The sequence below is a fragment of the Nomascus leucogenys genome, chromosome 14 (genome assembly GCF_006542625.1).
Source record: "Nomascus leucogenys isolate Asia chromosome 14, Asia_NLE_v1, whole genome shotgun sequence".
Lineage (NCBI taxonomy): Eukaryota > Metazoa > Chordata > Mammalia > Primates > Hylobatidae > Nomascus > Nomascus leucogenys.
The window spans coordinates 82966236-82989454 of NC_044394.1; the positions used below are offsets into that span (position 1 = coordinate 82966236).

At 45.3% G+C, this 23219-nt stretch overlaps 1 protein-coding gene across 3 annotated transcripts in view; it reads right to left on the reverse strand.

Moving 5' to 3' along the window:
* NPAS2 (neuronal PAS domain protein 2) overlaps nt 1-22966 on the reverse strand; it is a 178757-nt gene extending 155791 nt beyond the window's left edge. Inside the window, exon 1 of one of the 3 annotated variants that reach the window (XM_030827857.1) lies at nt 21866-22562. In XM_030827857.1, coding sequence (XP_030683717.1) covers nt 21866-22038 — 173 coding nt within the window. In that variant the 5' untranslated portion in view covers nt 22039-22562. Of the gene's footprint in view, nt 1-21865; nt 22563-22668 lie in introns of those variants that run through there. The other 2 variants (XM_030827858.1, XM_003274854.3) reach the window with 2 other exon arrangements.
* Between the last annotated feature and the right edge of the window lie 253 nt (nt 22967-23219).

Below are 23219 nucleotides of genomic sequence, written 5' to 3' on the forward strand. Positions count from 1 at the left end.
TAGGGTCTGAGATGCTGCCCCCCTTGCACGACTAAGGACTTTATATAAGTGAATACTGCAGAAAGGGAGGCAGCTGGGTCAGGGAAAAGGGCCCTTTCTTTACTGACACTCACACCCTGACTAACAGCCAGAGTAACTGCAGCACCAGCCCCCACACCCAGACCACAGGCAAAGTGATGACAGTCGAAGGAAACTTTCTATGTGGGCACAGACTAGCTCCCATTGACAAGGGATGGCGCACAATGCATTCTGTCTATGGGCAGGAGTAGCTGCCTCCCTCCCCAAGTAGAAAGAAGGGAGAGAAACCTTTACCTCCTTGGAGATGGGATGGAAAGGATCCTGGGTTCTTACCCTGACATTTTAAATATAAATAAAATATCTCCAGGGGTCAGAAAGCCTCATGAGTCTGGGCTTTTATGACCTAGAATTGTCTCTAAGATCTGGGCTTCATCCCTTTGGACATGTAAATACCTAGGAAGACAGTGCTCCAGTCTTCCTGGCACCTGGGGGCTTAAGTGTGTGTGTATGTGTGTGCGTGTGCATGCACATGAACGTGCACGTGCACATGTGTATGGTGTGCATACATGCATGTGTGTATATATGTACTGTGTGAATACATATGTGGATGTGAATATGCTGTGCATGCATGTGTATGTGTATTTCTGTGTGTCTACATTTGTGTGTGCATATGCATGTGTGTACATGTGTATGTGCACATGCACTTATGTATATGGTATGCATACATACATGTGCAGTTATATGTGTGCACCTTTACATGTATTTGTGTACATGCACATATGTGCATGTGTATATGCTGTGCATGTATGTGCATATGTATGTGTCTTTCTGTGGGTATACACATGTATTGTGCATGCGTGTGCATATGCATATGTGTCCATATGTACATGTGTGCATGTATATACACACATGCAGGTATGTATGTGGTACGTGTATATGCATGTTTGTATATGTGTATGTGTAAATGTATTTGTGTGTGTGTGTATGTGTGTGTAGGTGGAATTCTGGAGGGTCTGTCTGGTTATCGAATGTTCTAACCTTTAGTCATTGGTCACATCAACTAGTCACCAGCCCCTCTGGCCACTCTACACAGGCCCACAGCAAGATCTTAGGCACACAAATAGGGATTATGCTTGTTTTCTTTAACACTTTCTCCAAATTTTTCATAGGTATATTTGGCATGGGCATACACAGTCACCGTAGAAAATCCTTTTCTTTTCTTTTGAGATGGAGTTTCGCTCTTTCATCCAGGCTGGAGTGCAGTGGCACAATCTCGGCTCACGGCAACCTCCACCCCCTGGGTTCATCAAGCAATTCTCCTGCCTCGGTCTCCAAAGTAGCTGGGATTATAGGCGCCTGCCACCACGCCTGGCTAATTTTTTTGTATTTTTAGTAGAGAAAGAGTTTCGCCATGTTGGCCAGGCTGTTCTCGAACTCCTGACCTCAGGTGATCCACCTACCTCGGCCTCCCAAAGTGCTAGGATTACAGGTGTGAGCCATCGTGCCCAGTCTAGAAAATTGAACAGTAACAAGTAATAGGCACTGTTTGCTTACTACATGCCAGGCACAACTGCAGGGCTTTGCATATGTTGTCTCTGTGAATCCTCAGAACAACATCCTGAAGCAGATCCTACAATTATCCCCACTGTACAGAGGAGGAATGGAGACCCTGGACTGAAGCCACTTTCCTAAGTTGCACAGCTAATCAGAAGTGGAGCTGAGATGTAAACCCCGGCTGCCTGACTCCAAACTTGACTGGTAAGCATAGTGTTCTAGACTTCCTTGTGCTTATTTTTAGACAGATCATTCTTTTCACTTTTCCATTTTTTTAAACTAAAATGGAATCAAACTGCTGTTTGCCCCTTGCTCTTTCCCTTCGCACATGTGACTTTCTCTGATGGATACGGTTCTCAATGTTCCCTGCCCCACCACTGTGAAACTGATGACTTCACAGGCATCTGATGTTCTCTGACAGATCGACTCTGGAATTCCAGACTCTAAACCCCAAACAAAGCCTCAGGAACGTCAGGTTGTTGGGGATTAAGATTTAAAAAAAAATGGGGGCTGTGGAGAGAAGATTGTCTGGGGTATAAAGCGGCTACCAGAAGGTTGCATTAGAGGGTTGTGAGGAACCCGGGTCTGTGAACACAGTGGATTTAATAAAATGGTGCATCTCAAGGACCTAAAAATGAATAATTTTAAAAGATGGGTCTCCATTCAAATGAATAGAAGCTTCCTGTCCTCCAGTGCAGTGCAATAAACATGGATGGAGAAAGTCTACTCTACAGCAGCTCCTAAAAGACAGGAGAAAAAAACACGTGGTCCCCACTCCGGGGAACCTACAGTCTTCGCTGTAGTTAAGTGAAGGAGACAGCCATACCGGTAACCTTGGAACTGTAAAATCTAGATACTGCCATGTAACAGACATGCAGGAGTCTCCGTCAGAGCCCAGAGGACAGACATTCGACCCCTGTGGGCAGGCTCTTAGAAGCCAGAGCTGTCCGAAAGGGTGAACAAGAATTGGCAAGCAACGATGGAAGGAACGGTATTCCAGGGCAGCAGTAACAGTATGGGCAAAGGCCCTGGGGCCTGGAGAGGTGAACAGAGTAATGCCACTAACATCTGCTGTTCGTGTAAAGCATAAAATTCCCTGAATATAGATGAGAAAAATCTGCTTTCACACACTCGGCACCTACTAACCATGAGCAATTTTCGAGTTAATCCTAAATTCCATCAAAAAGAAAAAAATGTTATTTAAACATAGAGTAGCTGTTTACGGTTCTAACAGTATCTATAGAAGAAGATGGACTTCAAAAGTGAAGCACAAATATTCCTAACTGATATGAAACAAAACCTCTAGACATGCCTGGCAGCAATTTTTGATAAAAATAAAATGAAAGCATAAAAAATTCGAAGGATTACAAAAATAATCTGTATAGAAATATGGCTGACTCTTGAGCAACGCAGGGGTCAGGGGCACCAACTCTCATGAAGTTGAAAATCTGAGTATATAACCTTTGATTCCCCCAAAACTTAACTATGAATAACCTACTGTTGACCAGAAGTCTTACTGATAACAGTCAATTAACACGTATTTCATTTATATATATCATACCCCATATTCTTAAAATAAACTAAGCTAGAGAAAAAAATGTTATTAAGAAAATCATAAGAAAGAGGAAATCTATCTACTCTTCACTAAATGGAAGTGCATCAAGATAAAGGTCTTCATTCTCAGGCCAGGCGCGGTGGCTCACACCTGTAATCCCAGCACTTTGGGAGGCCGAGGCAGGTGGATCACCTGAGGTCAGGAGTTCGAGAGCAACCTGGCCAACATGCTGAAACCCTGTCTCTACTAAAAATGCAAAAATTAGCTGGGTATGGTGGTAGGTACCTGTAGTCCCTGTTACTGAGGAGGCTGAGGCAGAAGAATCCCTTGAACCTGGGAGGTGGAGGTTGCAGTGAGCCAAGATCATGCCATTGCACTCCAGCCTGGGCAACAGAGAGAGACTGTCTCAAAAACAACAACAACAACAACAACAAAACAAGTCTTCAACCTCATCATCTTCATGTAGAGTAGGCCAAGAAGGAGGAAGAGGAGGAAAAGGAGGGGTTTGTCTTGCTGTCTCAAGGGTGGGAGAGACGGAGGAAGGGAAGAGGAGGCAGGAGAGTCAGGCACACTCACTATAACTTTAATTGAAAGTAAATCTGCATATAAGTGATTCCACACAGTTCAAACCTCTGTTGTTCAAGGGTCAACTGTAAATATACATTTAATATCTATTTCTAAAATTTAATCTCTTCTCTGTATATTAAAAAATAACTGATCCAAAGCAATGGAGCAAAAGCACCCCTTAAACTTTCTAAGCAGTACTAAAAATTTTCAAAGCAAACTCACCCTCGTTACCTCCTCCGATTATTATGAACACCCCTTTGAGAAGGCAGGCCTTGTTATCTCAATTTCTCAGAGGATGTAAAGTCAGTCACTTCCCTGCAACTAAAAGCGCCTAGACTAGGGGTCTTCTGACCCCGGTGTCCTGCTCTCTCCATCTCAGCGTACTGACTATGCAAATCAATCTTCAAGAAAAAGGCCAGGCACGGTGGCTCACACCTATAATCCCAGTACTTTGGGAGGCTGAGGCAGGTAGATCACCTGAGGTCAGGAATTTGAGACCAGCCTGGGCGACATGGTGAAACCCCTTCTCTACTAAAAATACAAAAATTAGCCGGGCGTGGTTGTGGGTGCCTGTAATCCCAGCTACTCAGGAGGTTGAGGTAGGAGAATCGTGTGAACCCAGGAGGTGGGGGCTGCAGTGAGCTGAGACTGCATCACTGCACTCCAGCCTGGGCAACAAGAGCAAAACTCCGTCTCAAATAAAAAAGAAAAAATCTTCAGGAAAAATTAAATCAGCACATATATTCATGAAAAGCAAATCTTAAATGTTTATTACAACCCATCTGACTTAGGGGAATTATTAAAAAAAAAAAAGCTAACCCAAGGATGACTATTTCAGGGCTTGAAAGATAGTCGTTTTCTGATGTCACAGCTACAATCGCGTTGTGTCTAAAATAACACTGTCACTGAAAGACAGGTAGGGCAAGAAAGAAAGGGTGCTGCAGAGAATGAAGTGGAAAGGAAGATGGTGACCTCATGACAGAAGGCTGAAGACCTGTTCCCACCCTGGGATCTGCCACTGCTGAGCCCCAGCCTCAGTTTCCCCTTCTGTAAAATGATGGTGCTGGCTTCCTGACCTCTAAGGTCTCATCCAGCTCTGTCATTCCCTGACCCTCCTCTCTAGAAGACATTTCCTAGATTAGAATCACAGTTGAGGACAACAGTGTCTCTCTTCCATATCTCCTCCTCCCAGCATATGCCCAACTGTTCTTTACTTCAGCTTGAAAAGGGCAAAAAGACCAATCTGAGGAAAATTCCATTTATCTTCAATCAGATAAGAAGCTAACCCCAAATACTTTCCAGGTAGTTATCAAAAGAGGACAGTGCAAAATTAAAGGTAAACTGTGTGTCTAAAAATGGCAATCCAGGCCGGGCGCGGTGGCTCACGCCTATAATCGCAGCATTTTGGGAGGCCAAGGCAGCTGGATCACCTGAGGTCAGGAGTTCAAAACCAGCCTGGCCAACATGGAGAAATCCCGTCTCTACTAAAAATACAAAACGCTGTCTCTACTAAAAATACAAAAAAAGTAGCTGGACATGGTGGCACATGCCTGTAATCCCAGGAGAATAGCTGGAACCCAGGAGGCAGAGGTTGCAGTGAGCCAAGATCGCACCATTGCACTCCAGCCTGGGTGACAAGAGCGAAAATTCATCTTAAAGAAATAAAATAAATAAAAATGGCAATCCCTAGTTAGGTATAAGAAAGAGAATAAGATATTAGGATCAATATGGCCTTTTACAATCTAACTTTTAGATTGTCAGATAGATCCATTTGGGGCCTCAAGTAATCTGGATGAATGATCTATTCTGCCCGAACTCAAGTGAATTCAGGCTTCTGCTTTAGCTGAAAGAAAATCTCCTTGGGATACTAGATTTGTGCTAGAACATTAATAACTCTGGAAGGATGGGGACCCGCTGCTGTATGGCTCTAGTGTCTGTAAGCGATGTAATTTACTGGAAATAGCAATGTGAGTGTGGCCACCAGATGAGCCACGCTAAAGTGTTCAAAGGTATTCTTGGTTTTAGTTCTTGATCCTGAAAAATCTGCCCCAGAACTAAGAGGAGCACCATGTTTCACAATTCACAGACCTCATCTCATGTTCTTTTCAAAGTTCTTTCATATTTCTGACCACACATTTTCCTATCTGGGAAAATGGAGGAAAACCCCATTCCTCCGAAACCCTGTATACCTCTTTCCCCCAACATTATACATGTGGCCCGGGGACTTGCCTTCACGATGGGGCAAAGCTGCAATGCCATAGAAGCCAGGGAGGCATTGGAACCAAGATGCAAAACAGTTCCGTGTGTACAGAAAAAAGAAGAAGGGCATTCACTCAGTAGAGCCACCCCTGACCTCCATAATGGGAACTCGGAGGTACTCCTTGAATCGTTAACTCCTGACCCTGTTATTCCACGGTTGGTCCTACAATAGGTCATCCCAACCTCACCCTCCCTTACCACCACTGTCCCCAGGCGCAGGTGTTGAGTGGCCATGTCTTCCAGCTGAAAAGCCTTCCTAAATCAGTTTCAGTGTTGTTTCCTAGAACGCTCTGAAATGATATACAGCCCAGAATAATTCAGACAGATGTTATTCAAGGATTCCAGGTGGGGAGAAGAAAACAAAACAGAAATGGCTCAGGTCAGGGTAATATGCTTATTCTGAGAAGGCACTGGGTGGCTGATCCCACCTCTCTGGTATGGGGGTGGTACACATCGAGGTAAGGTCGCTAGGGCAAATTTGATTTTGTGTGTGTATATGTATGTCAATCAAATTACTTTATTGATGTTTATGTTCCCATTTTGCTTCTGTTTTCATAAAAGGTGGCAGCAGGAAGGTAGACAAAGTGGAAGTAACCTAACCGGGCTCCTCACTGCCATCCCGCAAAGAGAGCCTGGCATCCCTGCTTACAACCAAGGCTGGTGGTGGGAGTGGAGTTAGGATGCTCTGAACTGCCCTTAATTAGTTAAGTGGATCACTACGGAGATACTCCCCAGGAGTCAAACGGAGGAACAATGACTTACAAAACCCTGTTACTCAAAAGTCGGTAATATCTTGCTTGCATGTATTTCCTTTACATTACGTTGAGCGCTGAGGTCTGTGCTCAGGTGTGGAGGGGAAGAGGGGCAGGAGGATACGTTTTGGGGTGACCCTGAGTGACTTCTAGGAGGCTTCCCCATAAATTCAGTTCATCTTGGGTTTTCCAGGCTGGGGATGATGAGACCCAGGTGAAAAGGTGTTTTACAAATGTGGTCCAGGTGACCCCTACCTTTCCATGCTGGCTTCTAGGTTAAGCTCAGCTGAAGAAAGATGTACCTGACTCCAAAATGAGGAGAGACATAATGAGTGTCCTGATTTAACAATCCTTATTACAGCCAGAGAAACAATTTTGGAAAGCTGGTTCGCTACTAAAAGACAGCAAGGAACAGAATAATGATTTTGTCCTAAAAAAGATTTTCCTGCAAGCGTTCCTCTTTTGTACCCTTTCACACGCAGCCTCCTCCTCCGAAGGGTGGAGTCGAGCACGGACACCAAACTGGAGTGGTTTCCTATCCTGGCATGCACCCAGCCGCCACACAGTGACCTCCTGCTCAAGAAAAACCTGCTGAAGCTAAAGAAGGCAGGTTCAGATGCTGGATTTGATTTACACACATCCTATTTTCTTCAAAGCAACATTTCAGAAAAAGTAAATAAAAACGAGCTGTTCTATTTCTGGTTCTTCTCTAAACAGTGAAATTCAAGTTCCTGTTCTGACTGTCCTCATGCCAGTCATTTAACTTATCTGCGCCTCGGTGGCCTGTTCGGAAAATGGGAAGAGCATAGTGCTTCCCTCCAGTGACTGCTGTCAAAGCAAATGAGCAAACTCCTGTCTGTAACGATGATTGTCGAACACAGGGTCCCCCCTCCCAAATGATCCTTGGACCTGACGATATTTTTACCTTGCCTAAATTGTTATGGAAAAATGATAAAGGGGCCAGGCGCGGTGGCTCATGTCTGTAATCCCAGCACTTTGGGAGGCCAAGGCAGGCAGATCACTTGAGGTCAGGAGTTTGAGACCAGCCTGGCCAACATGGTGAAACCCAGTCTCTATGAAAAATACAAAAAAAAAAATAAAAATAAATAAAAAATTAGCTGGGCATGGTGGCGCATGCCTGTAATGCCAGCTACTTGGGAGGCTGAGGCAGGAGAATGGCTCGAACCTGGGACATGGAAGTTGCAATGAGCCAATATCACACCACTGCACTCCAGCCTGGGCAACAGAGTGAGACTCTATCTCAAAAAAAAAAAAAAAAAGAAAAGAAAAATGATAAAGGGATGGCCAAGGATGGCAATGTTATGGGATTAAAAAGTATGGGTGAGAAAATCCTGCAGCTGACCCTGACTCCGCCTGGCATACATGAGAAGCACTATTAAAAGTTGGTCAAGTAAGTAGGCAGTTTAGTCTCCTTCATAGGCATGAATGAGCTCTGTGTGTTCAGTCTGTTTATCTGAAAAAAGTCAGATGTCCGCGCCTAAGAGTCAGCTGGTTCCCAGAAGTCAAGCGGACGGTCCGTGTCCATCCTTGTCCTTGTTTCTCCCTGTACCCAGCTGCCTCTAGCACCCAGCCTCCCTTATCTTATGCTACTCATGGCAGAGAGCAGATTGTGGAGAGCACGCAGAGAGATAAGGCAATTCAGGCAGAGTGGGTAGTTGGCCTGTGGCGTGGCCCTCCCAAAACCTCTGGGTGGAGAGTGCGCCGGCTGAGCCCAGAAAGCCTCGTTCTTACGGACTCTCTGGAAGCAGGGCCTGAGAAACCCCTGATCCTCCAGGTGAGGAAGCCTCTTCGGGGCTCATCAGAGAAAGAGAAGCACTGAGCCACCAGGAAGGGGTCGGCTGGTCTGTTCGGTGCCAGGCAAGCTCCAGGACTCAGCAAAGGCCTCTTTGCCTTCTGAGCCTCTAGTTTTTACTAGAGGAAAAGGTGCACCACGTTGTACCAGATGATCACTAGGGTTCTTTCCTTCCACCTCAAAACCAACTTATTAACCAGAATTGGGAGTGTGTCTCCAATCTGAAGAATAAACTCCTGGTTCCATTGAAAACCAGGTGATCCTTATTCTTTAGGGGATCCTGACATAGGAGACAAACAATAGGATCCTTTAAGAACTGTGGGAGCTGAGCCTCCATTCTGCAAGCCAAGCCTCTTTAGAAAAAAAACAAAAGGCCACACGAAGTAGCACATGTCACATTCATCATGGCAAAACAGCCCCACACATCCCATAAAAATCTCAGAACCCATGGGATACACAGAGGCTATTTGATTTGGATTGAAATCCCAGACACAAATGGTTATCAGGGTACTTTGCTCTTATAAATGGCAAAAGCTTTCAAAAGCACACTGTGCAGCCCCAAGCAACTGCCAAGACATTCTGAGTGTTTGGCTTCTAGAGTTGAAGTATTTCACTTCCCCCACTTTACGTTAGCTTTCAAGAGAACACTGGGATATGCTGGGGTTTTAATTGCTAGAATGTACCTTGTCTGAAAAAACCAAGTACTTCATTCAAGAAGAAAACACCTTGAGGCTGGCATTTACCCAGCTGCGTGTGCAAGAGTTTGAGTGAACTGGTCACAATGCAAAATAAATCAATAGCAGTACTTTTCATTTTTATGAAGCTCTAACAAGCATTCTCTCTTCTTGATTCTCATCCTGAGTATCAATATCTCTCTTTCACAGATGAAGAAACTGAGTCATGGGGTTTATGCAACTTGCCAAGGTCACTTGGTCACAGTGACCATGTCACGGTGTCAAAGCTTTCTGCTATGGGCCACGCGCTGTCCTTGTTACACCATTTAAAAGCACCCTGGCCCATACGGCGATGGCCACTCACACACTGTGATTTAAAATCAGGTCACAGGGCGCTGCTGGCACACCCGTGGCACAGGCTGAATGTTTTTATAGGTGTCTCATATAAACAGGCTGCAATAGATGCAAGAGCTGCCAAAGTCTGAGCTGTTAGAAAACACAGACATCGCCTCAGGGAAGCACATCCGAATGATACCACCCAAAGAAGTACAAAATGGGCAACGAGATGCCGTTGCTTCATAGAGATAGGTGCTTAGACACATGGCACATAAGGGAGGGAAACATAAGGAGATTTTCTACGGAGAGGTTAGATAGCTGACCACTTTGGACAGCTAACTCATGCAAACATAGCACAGCTTCCCAGAAACTGGGAGCCCAAGAAGAATTAACTACTCCTTTTAAACTTTAAGCATGGTGTCTCCTGCACTAGGCATCCCCATTGTTTCCTGGGTCTTTGCCAGGCAGGGGCCCATCCAGGTCTCTTAAGCGGGCCAGCAGCAACGTTCTTGTGAGAATGCTACTAGACCAGGCATGGCGAGAGGAGAGAAACCTATTGCACAGTTGGAAGACTAAGCAACAACTCCCACCGAGGGACTGTGTATATACCAAACAGTACAAGCCCAAACAGATGTGACGCACACTGGCGCGCACCACCTTGCTGCCCAAGAAATCTCCATTTTTCACAGAGCACCGGGAACATGACTCCCTGAACTGGTACAGCAATAGCAGTAGGCCCTGGCTGAGGAGGAGCCAACAATTGCCAGGGCAGGCGCAGCATGGCAACCGCCAGGTAAGTGCTTGGAGCAGGTTTCTACAGAAATCAGGGGACAAGGATGATGAATGACCTGCCCAGGGCGGGAAGGGAGATACAGGTGGCTCAGGGTGCTGTGAGTTTCCTGAGACTCTCTTTGAGGGGCTCATATCTGTTGTCTGGCAGTCAGGAACCAGCACAGTTCTTCTCTCATTCTCTCCATGGAACGTGATAGAATACCGATGTGCCTACCCTGCATGAGGTGCAGGGGATTCAGCGGGGGTCACAGGCCCAGGCAGAGCCCAGCTTGGTCATGAGAATCACATAAACACACACACTGGGATAAGAGCAATGATGCCAGCAGCTGGAGCCTTGCCAGGACGCATCCCAGGAATAACTGGAGAGCAAGTTAAGGACTTGGGGCCCTGGCAGCTGAGAATCAGCATGCTAGGGGGTAAATGACAGCAAACGAAGGCAAAAAGAGTATGGGTTTGCAGGTTTGAGAGAATGGAAAAGCCAGGAAGGAGATGTAAAATGCAGGATAGGGGTCTATTTTCATCAAGGCCACCTTGAACTCCAAATGCAGGGGTCCTGTGCTTCCCCTAGACAGAGTTTCCAAAAGTGGTGCCTTTTCAGATCAAATGAAAGTAAAGATTTTATTTTGCTTGAGAGATTATAAAACCTCTACAAAATTGCCATGCAAATTGGCTGTGAATGAATTTCTCTCTCCCACAGTGCTATGAAGGGGAAAGGGGGGAGGCCATAAAAGGAAAATTCTCTCTGACCATTAAGAAGGCCTTGGAGAGGTCACATAAAAACTTCCATCTGCTTTTGGTCATTAGATGAGCTGAGATGACAGAGCTGCACATAAATCATTCTCAGCAAGGTTCCAGCTGACACATCCGCCCCCACCTTACCATATACCCTACAACTTGGGGTTTAAAGTTTTCCTCGTATTTGTTATTAGATCTTGATCTCCAGGGAATTGGGCATCTTTTGCAATAACTGATGATACTGTATGTCATGTCTTTTCTAGACAACACAAACTGAAGTGCTGACACGACAAACACACAATTTAATTTTTATTTATTTATTTTTTGAGACAGAGTCTTGCTTTGTCGCCCAGGCTGGAGTGCAGTGGCACAATCTCAGCCCACCGCAACCTCTGCCTCCTGGGTTCAATTGATTCTCCTGCCTCAGCCTCCTGAGTAGCTGGGATTACAGCCGTTACCACACCTGGCTAATTTTTGTATTTTTAGTAGAAAAGGGGTTTCACCATGTTGCCCAGGCTGGTCTTGAACTCCTGACCTCAAGTGATCCACCTACCTCAGTCTCCCAAAGTGCTAGGATTACAGGCATGAGCCACTGTGCCCAGCCCAAACACAAGATTTGGTAGATCAATGTAGCAGCCAGACTGGCTTCCCCTTGTCCTCACTCCAACCCACCTCCTCAAAAAACCTCTCTAGCTACAAGAAAATGTTTCCTCCCCTCCCTTACTGTCAACACTCTGTCAACAGGCAGTGATCAGCACTGTTTGTCCCGTGACCTATGTGGACCTATGATACTGTCTGCTTCTAAAAGGTCTTCACCCTCCATGATGGAATAATGGAAAATTGAAGCCATCAAGTTCTGAGATTGAAAAAATAATGGATGGATGTTTCTATATAACACTAAAGACAGTCTGACTCCTACTGACAGGTACTATTTGTGAAAATACTCCAGAAGGACTCTAGCCCATGTCGGACAACCATGACTAGCTGCTGGGTTGGATGAAGCTGGAAACCATCATTCTGAGCAAACTATCGCAAGGACAGAAAACCAAACACCGCATGTTCTCACTCATAGGTGGGAAATGAACAATGAAAACACTTGGACACAGGGCAGGGAACATCACACACCGGGGCCTGTCATGGGGTAGGGGGAGGGGGGAGGGATAGCATTAGGAGAAATACCTAATGTAAATGACGAGTTAATGGGTGCAGCAAACCAACATGGCACATGTATACATATGTAATAAACCTGCACGTTGTGCAATGTACCCTAGAACTTACAGAATGAAAACAAAATAAAATAAAATAAAAAGAAATGGAGTTAACCTGTCTGAATTAAGGAGAAAACAAATGTTTGCATTTGTATGCCAAAAAATATAGACATTCATAAAAATTAATAAAAAATAGAGGCATTCTCATTTCTTGGGGGTCTCAAAGTTTCTGCTACCACCTGTCATGTTATTGCATGTAGTTTGATGACTAATAATTCTATTCGCGTTCGGATATTTGGGATGTCACAATGCATGCAACAAAGACCAAAGAGCTATGCTGGCTGCCTCATGATGTCCCCAGGAAGTCTACTGATAGGTTGTTTTTGCTTTGAAGGTATCTTTTTCTTGTGTGGTCTCCGTTGACTCTGAGAAGGTTTTTTATTTTGTCATCTTGCCTTTTCCTTTCCTATTGGAGGACAGCAGGTGGTGGGTGTTCCTGGGCTATGCACTATCACTTAGGAGTGAGGAAGTAGAAGGATGATCAGAGGTCCATGTCCAAGGGTGGTGCTTTTCAAATGTGCCCTTGCCTGAAGGGTGATTAACATTTATTATGAGTTTTATCCATTTCATTTGCTTTCCTCTCTTCTCTAGCAGAATTGAAAATGTTTTAAGAGCATTCCCCTGGATAACTGGAAGAAGATGAGGATGCCCATTCTCACCACCTCTATTCAACATAGTACTGGAAGTGCTAGTCAGAGTAATCAAGCAACAGAAATAAAGTAAAGGCATCCGAACAGGAAACGAACAAGTCAGACTCTCTCTCTTTGCTGCTGATATGACTCTACAGCTAGAAAACCCCCAAAAACTCCACCAAAAGGCTCCTAGAACTGACAAATGACTTCAATAAAGTTTCAGGATACAAAATCAACGTGCAAAAATTAGTAGCATTTCTACATTATTTCACACCAATAACATCCAAGCTGAGAGCCAAATCAAGAACACAGTTCCAAAGTGCTGGGATCAGGCGGGCAGATCACTTGAGGTCAGGAGTTCGAGACCAGCCTGGCCAACATGGCAAAACCTCGTCTCTACTAAAGATACAAAAATTAGCCAGGCGTGGTGGTGCGTGCCTATAGTCCCGACTATTCAGGAGGCTGAGGCAAGAAGAATCATTTGAACCTGGGAGGCGGAGGTTGCAGTGAGCTGAGATTGCGCCACTGCAATCCAGCCTGGGTGACAGAATGAGACTCTGTCTCAAAACAAAACAAAACAAAACAAAAAAAAACAAAACAAACAAAAAAAACACCACAGTTCCATTTGCAGCCATTTGCAGTAGTCATTAAAATATAAAATACATAGGAATACAGCTAACCAAGGAGGTGAAAGATCTCTACAATGAGAACTATAAAACACTTCTAAAAGAAATCATAGATGAGAGAAACAAATGGAGAAACATTTCATGCTCATGGATTGGAAGAATCAGTATTATTAAAATGCCCATACTGCCCAAAGCAATCTACAGATTCAATGCTATTCCTATCAAACAACCAATGTCATTTTTCACAGAACTAGAAAAACCTCTTCTAAAGTTCATAGGGAACCAAGAAAGAGCTTGAATAGCCAAAGCAATCCTAAGCAGAAAGAACGAAGCTGGAGACATCATATTACCCAACTTCTAACTATACTATAAGGCTACAGTAACCAAAACAGCATGGTACTGGTACAAAAAAAGGCACATATACCAATGGAATAGAATAGAGAACTCAGAAATAAAGCCACACACCTATAGCCATCTGAGCATCAACAAAGTTGACAAAAATAAGCAGTAGGGAAAGGACTCTCTCTTCAGAAATGGGGCTAGGATAGTTAGCTAGCCATATGCAGAAGAATGAAACTGGACCTCTACCTTTCACCATATACAAAAATTAACTCAAGATGAATTAAGGATTTAAAGGTAAGACTTCAATCGTAAGAATCCTAGAGAAAAGCCTAGGAAACATCACTCTGGACACTGGCCTTGGGAAAGAAAGTCCTCAAAAGCAATTGCAACAAAAACAAAAATTAACAAGTGGGACCTAATTAAACTAAAGAGCTTCTGCACAGAAAAAGAACCTATCAACAGAGTAAACAGACAACCTACATAAATGGGAGAACATATTTACAAACTATTCATTCAACAAAGGTCTAATATCCAGAATCTATAAGGAACTTAAACAACTGAACAAGTAAAAAAATAAAAACCGTATTTAAAAATAGGCAAAAGACATGAACAGACACTTCTCAAAAGAAGACACACAAACATGAAAAATGCTCCGTAACACTAATCATCAGATAAATGCAAATCAAAACCACAATAAGGTACCATCTCACACCAGCCAGAATGGCTATTACTAAAAAGTCAAAAAATACATGCTGGAGAGGCCGTGGAGACAACAGAACACTAATGCACTGTTGGTTGGAATGTAAATTAGTTCAGCCACTGTGGAATGCAGTTTGGAGCTTTCTCAAAGAACTTAAAACACAGCTACTAATTTGACCCAGCCATCCCACTACTGATAGTGGTATCTATCCAAAAGAAAACAAATCATTTTACCAAAAAGATATATGCATTCACATGTTCATCGCAGCACTATTCACAAGAGCAATTGTGATTCCATGTCCAATAGACATGGACATGGAATTGACCTAGATGCCCATCAACAGTGAACTGGATAAAGAAAATGTGCTAAATATATACTATGGAATACTATGCAGCCATAAAAAGAATGAAGCCATGTCCTTACAGCAACATGGATGCAGCTGGAGGCCATTATCCTAAGTGAATTAATGCCGAAATAGAAAACCAAATACTGCAGTTCTCGCTTATAAGTGGTAGCTAAACATTGGGTACTTGTGGACATAAAGATGGCAACAACAGGTACTGAAGACTACTGGAGGGAGCAGGGAGCCAGGGGATAAGGATTGAAAAACTAACTATTGGGTACTACACCAGTACCTGGGTGATAGGATCATTCATACCCCACACCTCAGTATCATGCAATACACCCAGGTAACAAACCTACACATGTATCCCCTGAATCTAAAATAAGAGTTGAAAAAAAATTTAAAGAATCCAGCAAATTTACTTTTCAGCTATGTCTCATGCAATATACGAAGTGTTTACGTAACTACTGTACATTCAGAGAACTGAATTTAGAACTTGTCTGACGGTAAATCTGATGGATTCTAAAAGCAACAAAGCTTCTTAGAAATGCTTGGGGCAGCCTACCATCTGACTGGATTGAGAAAGGCCTGGAAGGCCATCTCCTCAGGGTTTTCTTGGAAACATATCACTGGAGGGGTGTGTCTCCCAACGCCATTTCCAGAAAATCTTTCAGGTTTATTGCAAGGTCGATTATAGCCACTTAATTTTCATAGACAACCTCTATTTCAAATATTTCCCTTTGCGTCTTCACGTACCATCGATACACTCCCAAAACAAGTATAACTATTATGTAGCCAATAAAATTTAATTTAAATTGTTTATGTCATGGAAAAATGCTTATGTTCAGGTTAAGACAAACAACCAGAATAGAAAACTATAAACGGTACTACCTCAAACATGTGAAAATGCATAAAAAAGATTTAAAAGCTGGAAAATATCTTGTGTTAGTTAAGATATGGAGACAAGGCAGCCTTACACACTGTAGATGGGGAGGTTAACAGGCATAGCTTTTTTAGCCCCCAATTTGGCAGCATCTATCAATATTTCAAACAGGTGTGCCTTTACCCAGGAATCCTAATAATCCCTGACCTAGAAAATCTTGAAATGTACACAAAGATATACAGATAAGGAAGTTAATACAAAAACTGTAACAGTCAACTCAATAGATTGTTTATTAACAGGGATGGGTTAAATAACGTCCTATTTGTACTTCTGAATAATACTCTGTAGCCTTTAAAAATAAAGAAGAAGATATGTCATAAAAAATCCATGCCATATTAAGTTGTTAAATAATATACATAAAATGAGTTCAGTTTTTGTTTTTATTTTTTAATTTCATTTTATTTTTTTGAGACAAAGTCTTGCTCTGTTGCCAGGCTGGAGTGCAGTGGCAGGATCTCGGCTCACTGCAACCTCCAACTCGCTGGTTCAAGTGATTCTCCTGCCTCAGCCTCCTGAGTATCCAAGATTACAGACACGTGCCACCATGCCCAGCTAATTTTTGTGTTTTTAGTAGAGACAGGGTTTCACCATGTTGGCCAGGCTGGTCTCCTGACCTCGTGATCCGCCCGCCTCGGCCTCCCAAAGTGCTGGGATTACAGGCGTGAGTCAGTGCACCCGGCCTTAGTTTTTAAAAGTGTACATATGTGTGTGTATATGTAAATACACCAAAAATGACTAGCAGAACATGCCCCATGGTTATCAGTCGTTACCTCCTGAGAAAGGTGGAGAGTTATGGGATGCTTTTGGCTACAACAAAAAAACTAACTCAGCTTGCTTCATCTGGTAATGGTTTCATGATCTCATACATGTTCAAAAACAGACTCTTCTTTGTGTAATTCAGGTCAAGGGCACCACGGAGACCTCCCTGCCCCCTGCCCTTCTTCACCTTTGCATTCTTCCGCAGGTCAGTTGAGACCTGGCCCAGCCCCTCTGGTGGCTGATGGCTGCCCAGTTTGCAGGCATTATGGCCACATATCACAGTATCCAGTGGAAGGAAAGGACCGTTTCCTTCCTTGCCTCTTTTGAGATCAGGGAAACTTTCCCAGAAGCCTCCCAGTAGCCCACCCTCACATTTTATCAGTTAGAATAGGGTCCACATGCTCACCCTGAGCCAGTCACTGGCAAGGGCAGCAGCCCCACCCTCACCAGGGTTGAGTGGCCAATCTGATAAACCTCCAGAGGCAGGTGTGGGTTGGCAGTCCACTGTACAAAATCCAGTTTCTGCTAGGCAAATAAAAGATAGGGGCATGATTATTGGGTAGGCCGCAGGGATGAAGGGAATTTTTTTCTTTCTACTAGAAATGGTTCTGTGCTCTTTGAAAATTTTTACAAGACTATATCCATGTGCTTTTTAAGATAAACTAATATAGAAATATTTCAATCATAGAAAAAACACTGAACGGAAAATATATCTTGAAATTGAGGGTTTTTTTCCTTCTTTTCTATCTTTCCCCAAAACTATGTACTTTTATCAACAAAAAACCAATAATTTTTCAGATGACCTCGAGCTCTTAATATTTTATCACCAAGGGACACAAATATCATTCATAAAATTGTGCATGTCATTTTTGGCTCAGAAGAGGCTAGAAGAATCACGCCACTAGGTTCTGTCACCTTGTCACCTGTCTGCCTTTAGATGGGCCTATGTTTTCTGGAAGCCTGGATGATTTTCAGTGGTCTGGGAACATTATCTGTCATGGCCTTCAGCAAAGCAGCAAAGTCCACAAATTGGGTCCTAGGGCCCAACCTCTCAGCTTCAGCCCCCACCACTGCTCCCATCTCTGTCCTGGTCCTCCCACGCCTGACGATGCCTTCCTTTCCCTCTCTCATCTCCACCCTCACCCAGGCCTGCCTTGGCTCCTGGGGTTCCTCTACTTTTCCTTCCCCCTAAACATCAAACTGCCATCGCCATTCTCTTAGAACTTCGTTTTCAAGAGTTACTTTTAGGGAGCGTGGAAGGCAAATGGTAGCAGAGAAATCGCCTTTGCAAATAATAAATGGAATCCCAAAATGTATTTTAAAAAATCAGAGTGATGTTGGTTGAAGTGTTTTCAGGGCCACCCAGGTGACCCCTCCTAATATCAGGGTGAAGGACACCATTGCCTTGCAATATCCATCTCTCCTAGACGGCAGGAGGAGGCAATCATCTCAGAGTGCGAAGCATAAAAGGCACCCCAGCTGAATTCCAACACGCCCGACACTAGTTTCAAGTAACTCGTACTATGGTGGAAAGACGGATTGATGGCTTTGATCCTAGAAAGTGACCCACCACAGACTAGAACAATGTCCCTCAAAGAGGAGAGGTGTTTGTCCTCTCCACTACATTTTTTTTTTTTTTTGAGACGGAGTCTTTCTCTGTCCCCAAGGCTGGAGTGCAGTGGCGCGATCTCAGCTCACCGCAACCTCCACCTCCTGGGTTCACGCCATTCTCCTGCCTCAGCCTCCCGAGTAGCTGGGACTACAGGCGCCCGCCAACACGCCCGGCTAATTTTTTGTATTTTTAGTAGAGACGGGGTTTCACCGTGTTAGCCAGGATGGTCTCGATCTCCTGATCTCGTGATCCGCCCGCCTCGGCCTCCCAAAGTGCTGGGATTACAGGCTTGAGCCACCGCGCCCAGCCCCTCTCCACTACATTTTTAAAGAACGCTTGATTGACACTAGCAGTCTTGATCAACAGAACCTACAGCTTAAGTACCAAGAAAAGCTTCAGATGAAAATATCCTAGGAAGGGCTATCAACAAAGCAAACCAGAAGCCAGGGACTGCAGGAGAGGGTGGAGATAAGCATGCTCCCAACAATTTGCCATTTTGCCTCTGATTAGCTTCCACAGCTGCCTGCCCTCCGGCCCTGGCCCGGTTCTCCACGGCCGGCCTTGGGTTTGCTGGTTAACCAAATTGAATCTCTAACTGCTGAACTACATGGAACATATTTTAGTAACCTCCTCATCCTCCTTGCTTTCCAGCCTCCTCTCTCCTATCAACAGTAACAAAAGCAATCACTTTTATTAGGCCTAACATGCGTCGTTTACTGGTAATCCTACAAGCTTGGCAAGGTAAGCATCATTTGCACTGTTTTTCTGACAAGGACTCTGAGTCTCAGAGAGGTTAAAAGTTGCCATAGCTGAGCTGGGAGGCTACTCCAGGTCTGTCTGACTTCAAAATCTGCATTTTATTTCTTGCAAAGTCACAAGGCTCTCCATTCAAATATGACTACAGGTCAAGGTCAGCAACGTGGAAGCCCTACCAGCAACTCCCCTTTCCTGGGCCCCTTTCTGGCCACCACCCCGGAGAATGGCATCCCAGAACCTCGTTTTCAGTTTACAATCCCTCTCTCTCCCCACCACCTCATCTTGTTAGCTCCTCAAGGGCAGGTACAACCTATCTTATTTTTGTATCATCTGGGCTCTCTATGTGGTATATGCTCAGTAAACACGCTGAACTGGATTCAGTGCATCCCAAAACCGTGCCAGCATGCAGCATCTGGTAGCTGTGAGAAATGCAGCTCAGGTCCTCTCCCAGGTGTCCTGAGTTAGAATCTGAGTCTGCCAAGGGCCCCAGGTGATTCTCAGGCACTATGATATCCAGCATCCTCCATCTCCTTATAAACAGTTTTTTTCACACCAGTGTAGAGGATCAACACTTTCCTTTCTATTCTGAACCATCAAATGGAACCACCCATTGTTTTAAGACTTGCAAAAGTTCAAGTGGTCTCTGGGGGAACTTTACCTAAGAAATGACTTTGCTTAAAATGCCAAGGACTCCCTAATCTCAGTTAAAGAATTCAAGTGAGAAGCAGTAGTGCCTTAAAGACTGCATTAAAAATTCCCCCTTTAAACATACACTCAAATTTAATACATGTTTATTTAGTGCCCTGAGATACAATTAATCATCATCACCTTGAGATTTAAAATAGAATTACTCATAGTTAAGTACTCCATTAGCATTCAGAAATTTCTAACCTTTGGATAGTGATCACCAACAATTCAGCTCATTTCCCACACCTATTTACTGAGCATCTATTCTGAACAAGGCCCCATCGGGATGAGATGCTGTGGGGAATATGAAATGTGACAGTCCCTGACCTCCCATCTTTGCTACAAATAGAACGAGGATCAGGAACATGCTAATCAGACATTTCTGTAAGCAAATAATGCACCAAGTACCATATCCACTATTTAAATGTGAAACTCAATTAGATGCTTGCTATGATGCAGCCAATTAAACCGTTGGCATAAAGCAGCCAAGAATACTGAGTCACTGGGCTATTTTCAACGCCTCGAAATCTGACCTCTCTTGAGAAAGAGTTGCACCGTGGTGCATGGAATCAGCATGGGACAATGTCGTGATCACACTAGGAGAACCGACGATTCATGTAAAGAACAAAACACATGCTTGTTTTAAAAATTAAGAAAGAAGACTTAGCCCTTTGGGTTCTTAAGGTTCAAAAGCAAGACTCTGAAAAAATGAACATATAAAGATGGTTAAATTAAAAAGTATACGCATGCCTTATTATTTTATTCTGAAGAAATTAACTTTCAGTTTTTAACCTAATAAGTTGCAGTGTTGAGTGAGCTATAAAGATTACCAAGAGTTAAGAAAGATTGTTCAAAAAAATAAGGTGAATTCAACTTAAACATGGCACACATCAGGTTATATGTGTTATCTTTGATGATTTTCATCATTTGCATTATTAAACAGCCAGAAATTTTTTTAAAGGGCCCAAACTGTTTTAAGAGAACCAAATGAGCTTAAAAACAATTGTTGTTTTCTACATAAAGATCAATTCTTTAGTCACCATCTGAACACTCTCTCATCAGACCACTAATTAGTAAAGCCTCACTTGGTTCTTTTTGGCGTGTTTAACTCTTTGGGGGGTAACGTTTTATTAATAACATATTTCCTCTAGAATGTATTTCCTTCTTTCACCTCCACAGGAGCCCCTCTGGGAAGCCGTGAGAATAAAACCGATTCTACATTTACGCACAGTGGGACAGATCAGCAAATAAATAGAGGCATCGATTTCCAAGAAGAAAACGGCTAAAAGCAGCGCATTTACAATTCTTCTAAGCCACACTCCACATCTCTCTGTGAGATGGAAGATAATTACTGAATGTCTTTATGTTGCACACTTCGTATTTTTAACTAAATCTTTAAGTAGACTGCTGAGAGATACCAATACTTCTACTGGTCCTGGTTTAGCGCTGTAATGAAACACTGAATTTCTGCTTTTGTAAAATAGTGGCGCAGGTCAGGATAACTCTTTTAAACATTACACTATTTATTTGGGGGTTATTTTTGGCAAACTTTTTCCTTTAAGGACATCTTAGTGGCAGGAAGATGGAGCTACTGTGTGCGCTTGAATGTGAACAGTGCCTCCCAAGGAGGGCAGCTCTGTGTTTAATGCAAGCCATAATTAGCTGGTCAATTCACTGATGGGGACCAAGTTACCGTGAGAGAGAGATGCTGGCAGAGATGTCTTGCTGGGAACTACTTTAGAACTAATTACCTGGGAAGTCCAAACAGGTAAAACCTTTCTGTTAAGGAAAATAAGGTTTGGGTTCTAAACGATCAAGACGGTTTAGCTCGTCTCTGCTGATTAAGTTAATTTAATAAGTGCTCAATGTTTTACCTGTAGGAAAACAGGCTAACCACTTTAATGAAGTTGGGGTGGATGCCAAAGCAACGCGTAAAGATGAAACTCCTCTCCGGGACCCTCCTGAACACCTGTTGAACTCCAGGGCTTCTAACTTTCCGTACTAAAGCCTCCCGGACACAACCTCGGGAGTGTTTAGACTTCGTGGAAGTGCGTGTGTATATTCAAGGTTTCCATCTTGCTTAATCAACAAAACTAGTTACTAATTATTTATGAATCACAGGGCTGAAACAAACTTTCTTACCTTGAGCAATTAAGGAGTGGCAAGCAGAGGAGCGGGACTGGTTTTGAATTTAGCCCGGTGGTGCCTATCCCTTCCCTGGTTACCGACCTGCCCAGCTCTTTAGAAAGGTCAAAGGTGCGTCCCTCCTCGGCTGGGAAAGAGGCACATCTCCCAACAAAACCACACGCATACATCCAACCTGGGGAGCTCCGGGGCTGGGGTTGGGGGGCGGCAGCGACGCGAGGAGCCAGGCTGCACGCTGTCTGCGCGCACGGGGGTTGGGGGCACCGACTCTGCACCCAATCCGGCCCAGAACCAGTTCCGACCCAGAACCAGTTCCGACCCAGGCACTCCGAGAGACCGCGGGCCCAGGGCGCGCACGCCGCACTCTCCAGGGGTCCAGGACGCCCGACGTTTCGGAGGGTCGCGCGATGGGTCTCGAAGACAACCGCGGGCAATCCCCAAAGCTGTTGCCCTGGGGCACGATCCTTCTCCACCCTGTCGGACACCCCGAGGACCCCCAAATTCCGAGGCTCGGGTGCCCAGTCCTCTGTCTTCTGCGTCGAGACGCGCCCGGAGCCCACCGGCCCAGCGGTTGCTACCTCCTGCAGGACGCGAAGCCCCCAACGGCCTGACTGTGGAGGGGGAACCCACCTCTCCGCGCCCCCGCGTCCGGGGTCCCCGGCGCCGCGCAGCCTCGCGCCTGAGCGCCCCTCCGCCCCCGCGCGTCCTCCACGCTGGCGAGCAGGTGACCGAGTCCTGCGACCCCGCGCGCACGTACTGCCCACCCTGGGTCCCCCGCGCCCCTAGGCGCGGCCCCTTACCTCGGAGCGGGCCGGAGCGGCCCCGCGGGGCCGGGCGCGGACTGGGCCGGGGAGACGCGCCTCCCGCCGCCGCTGGGAGACGAGGCGGCGAGCGGGCGCGGCGAGCTCCTCCCGGGCGGCGGCGGGAGGCGCTGCTCTAGCTGCTGCCGCCGCCGCCGCCGCCGCCGCCGCCGCGGGTCTCCGGGCTCCGCGGCCGCCGCTCCTGGGCCGCAGCCGCGCAGGTCCCTCGGCTCCTGCGAGAGGCCGGCTGCTCGCGCGGCAAACTCTTCCGCACGCAGAGCCGGCGGGGAGAGCCGCCTCCGCCTCTGCCTCCTCCCCTGCCTCCTCCCTCCACCCTCCACCCTCCTCCCTCTTCACCTCCCCCTCCTACCCCTCCTCCTCCTCCTCCTTCTTCCCTCGCCTGCCTCCGCCTGCGGGGTCTCTCCTGGCCCCGACCCAGCCTGGGACAAGCACCCCGCGCGCGCCGCAGGGAGACGGACCCCCGCACCCCTAGACCCCCGTCTTCCCTGGGCGGCGCAGTCACCCGCGAGTCCCCAGGCCGCCGCCGCCTC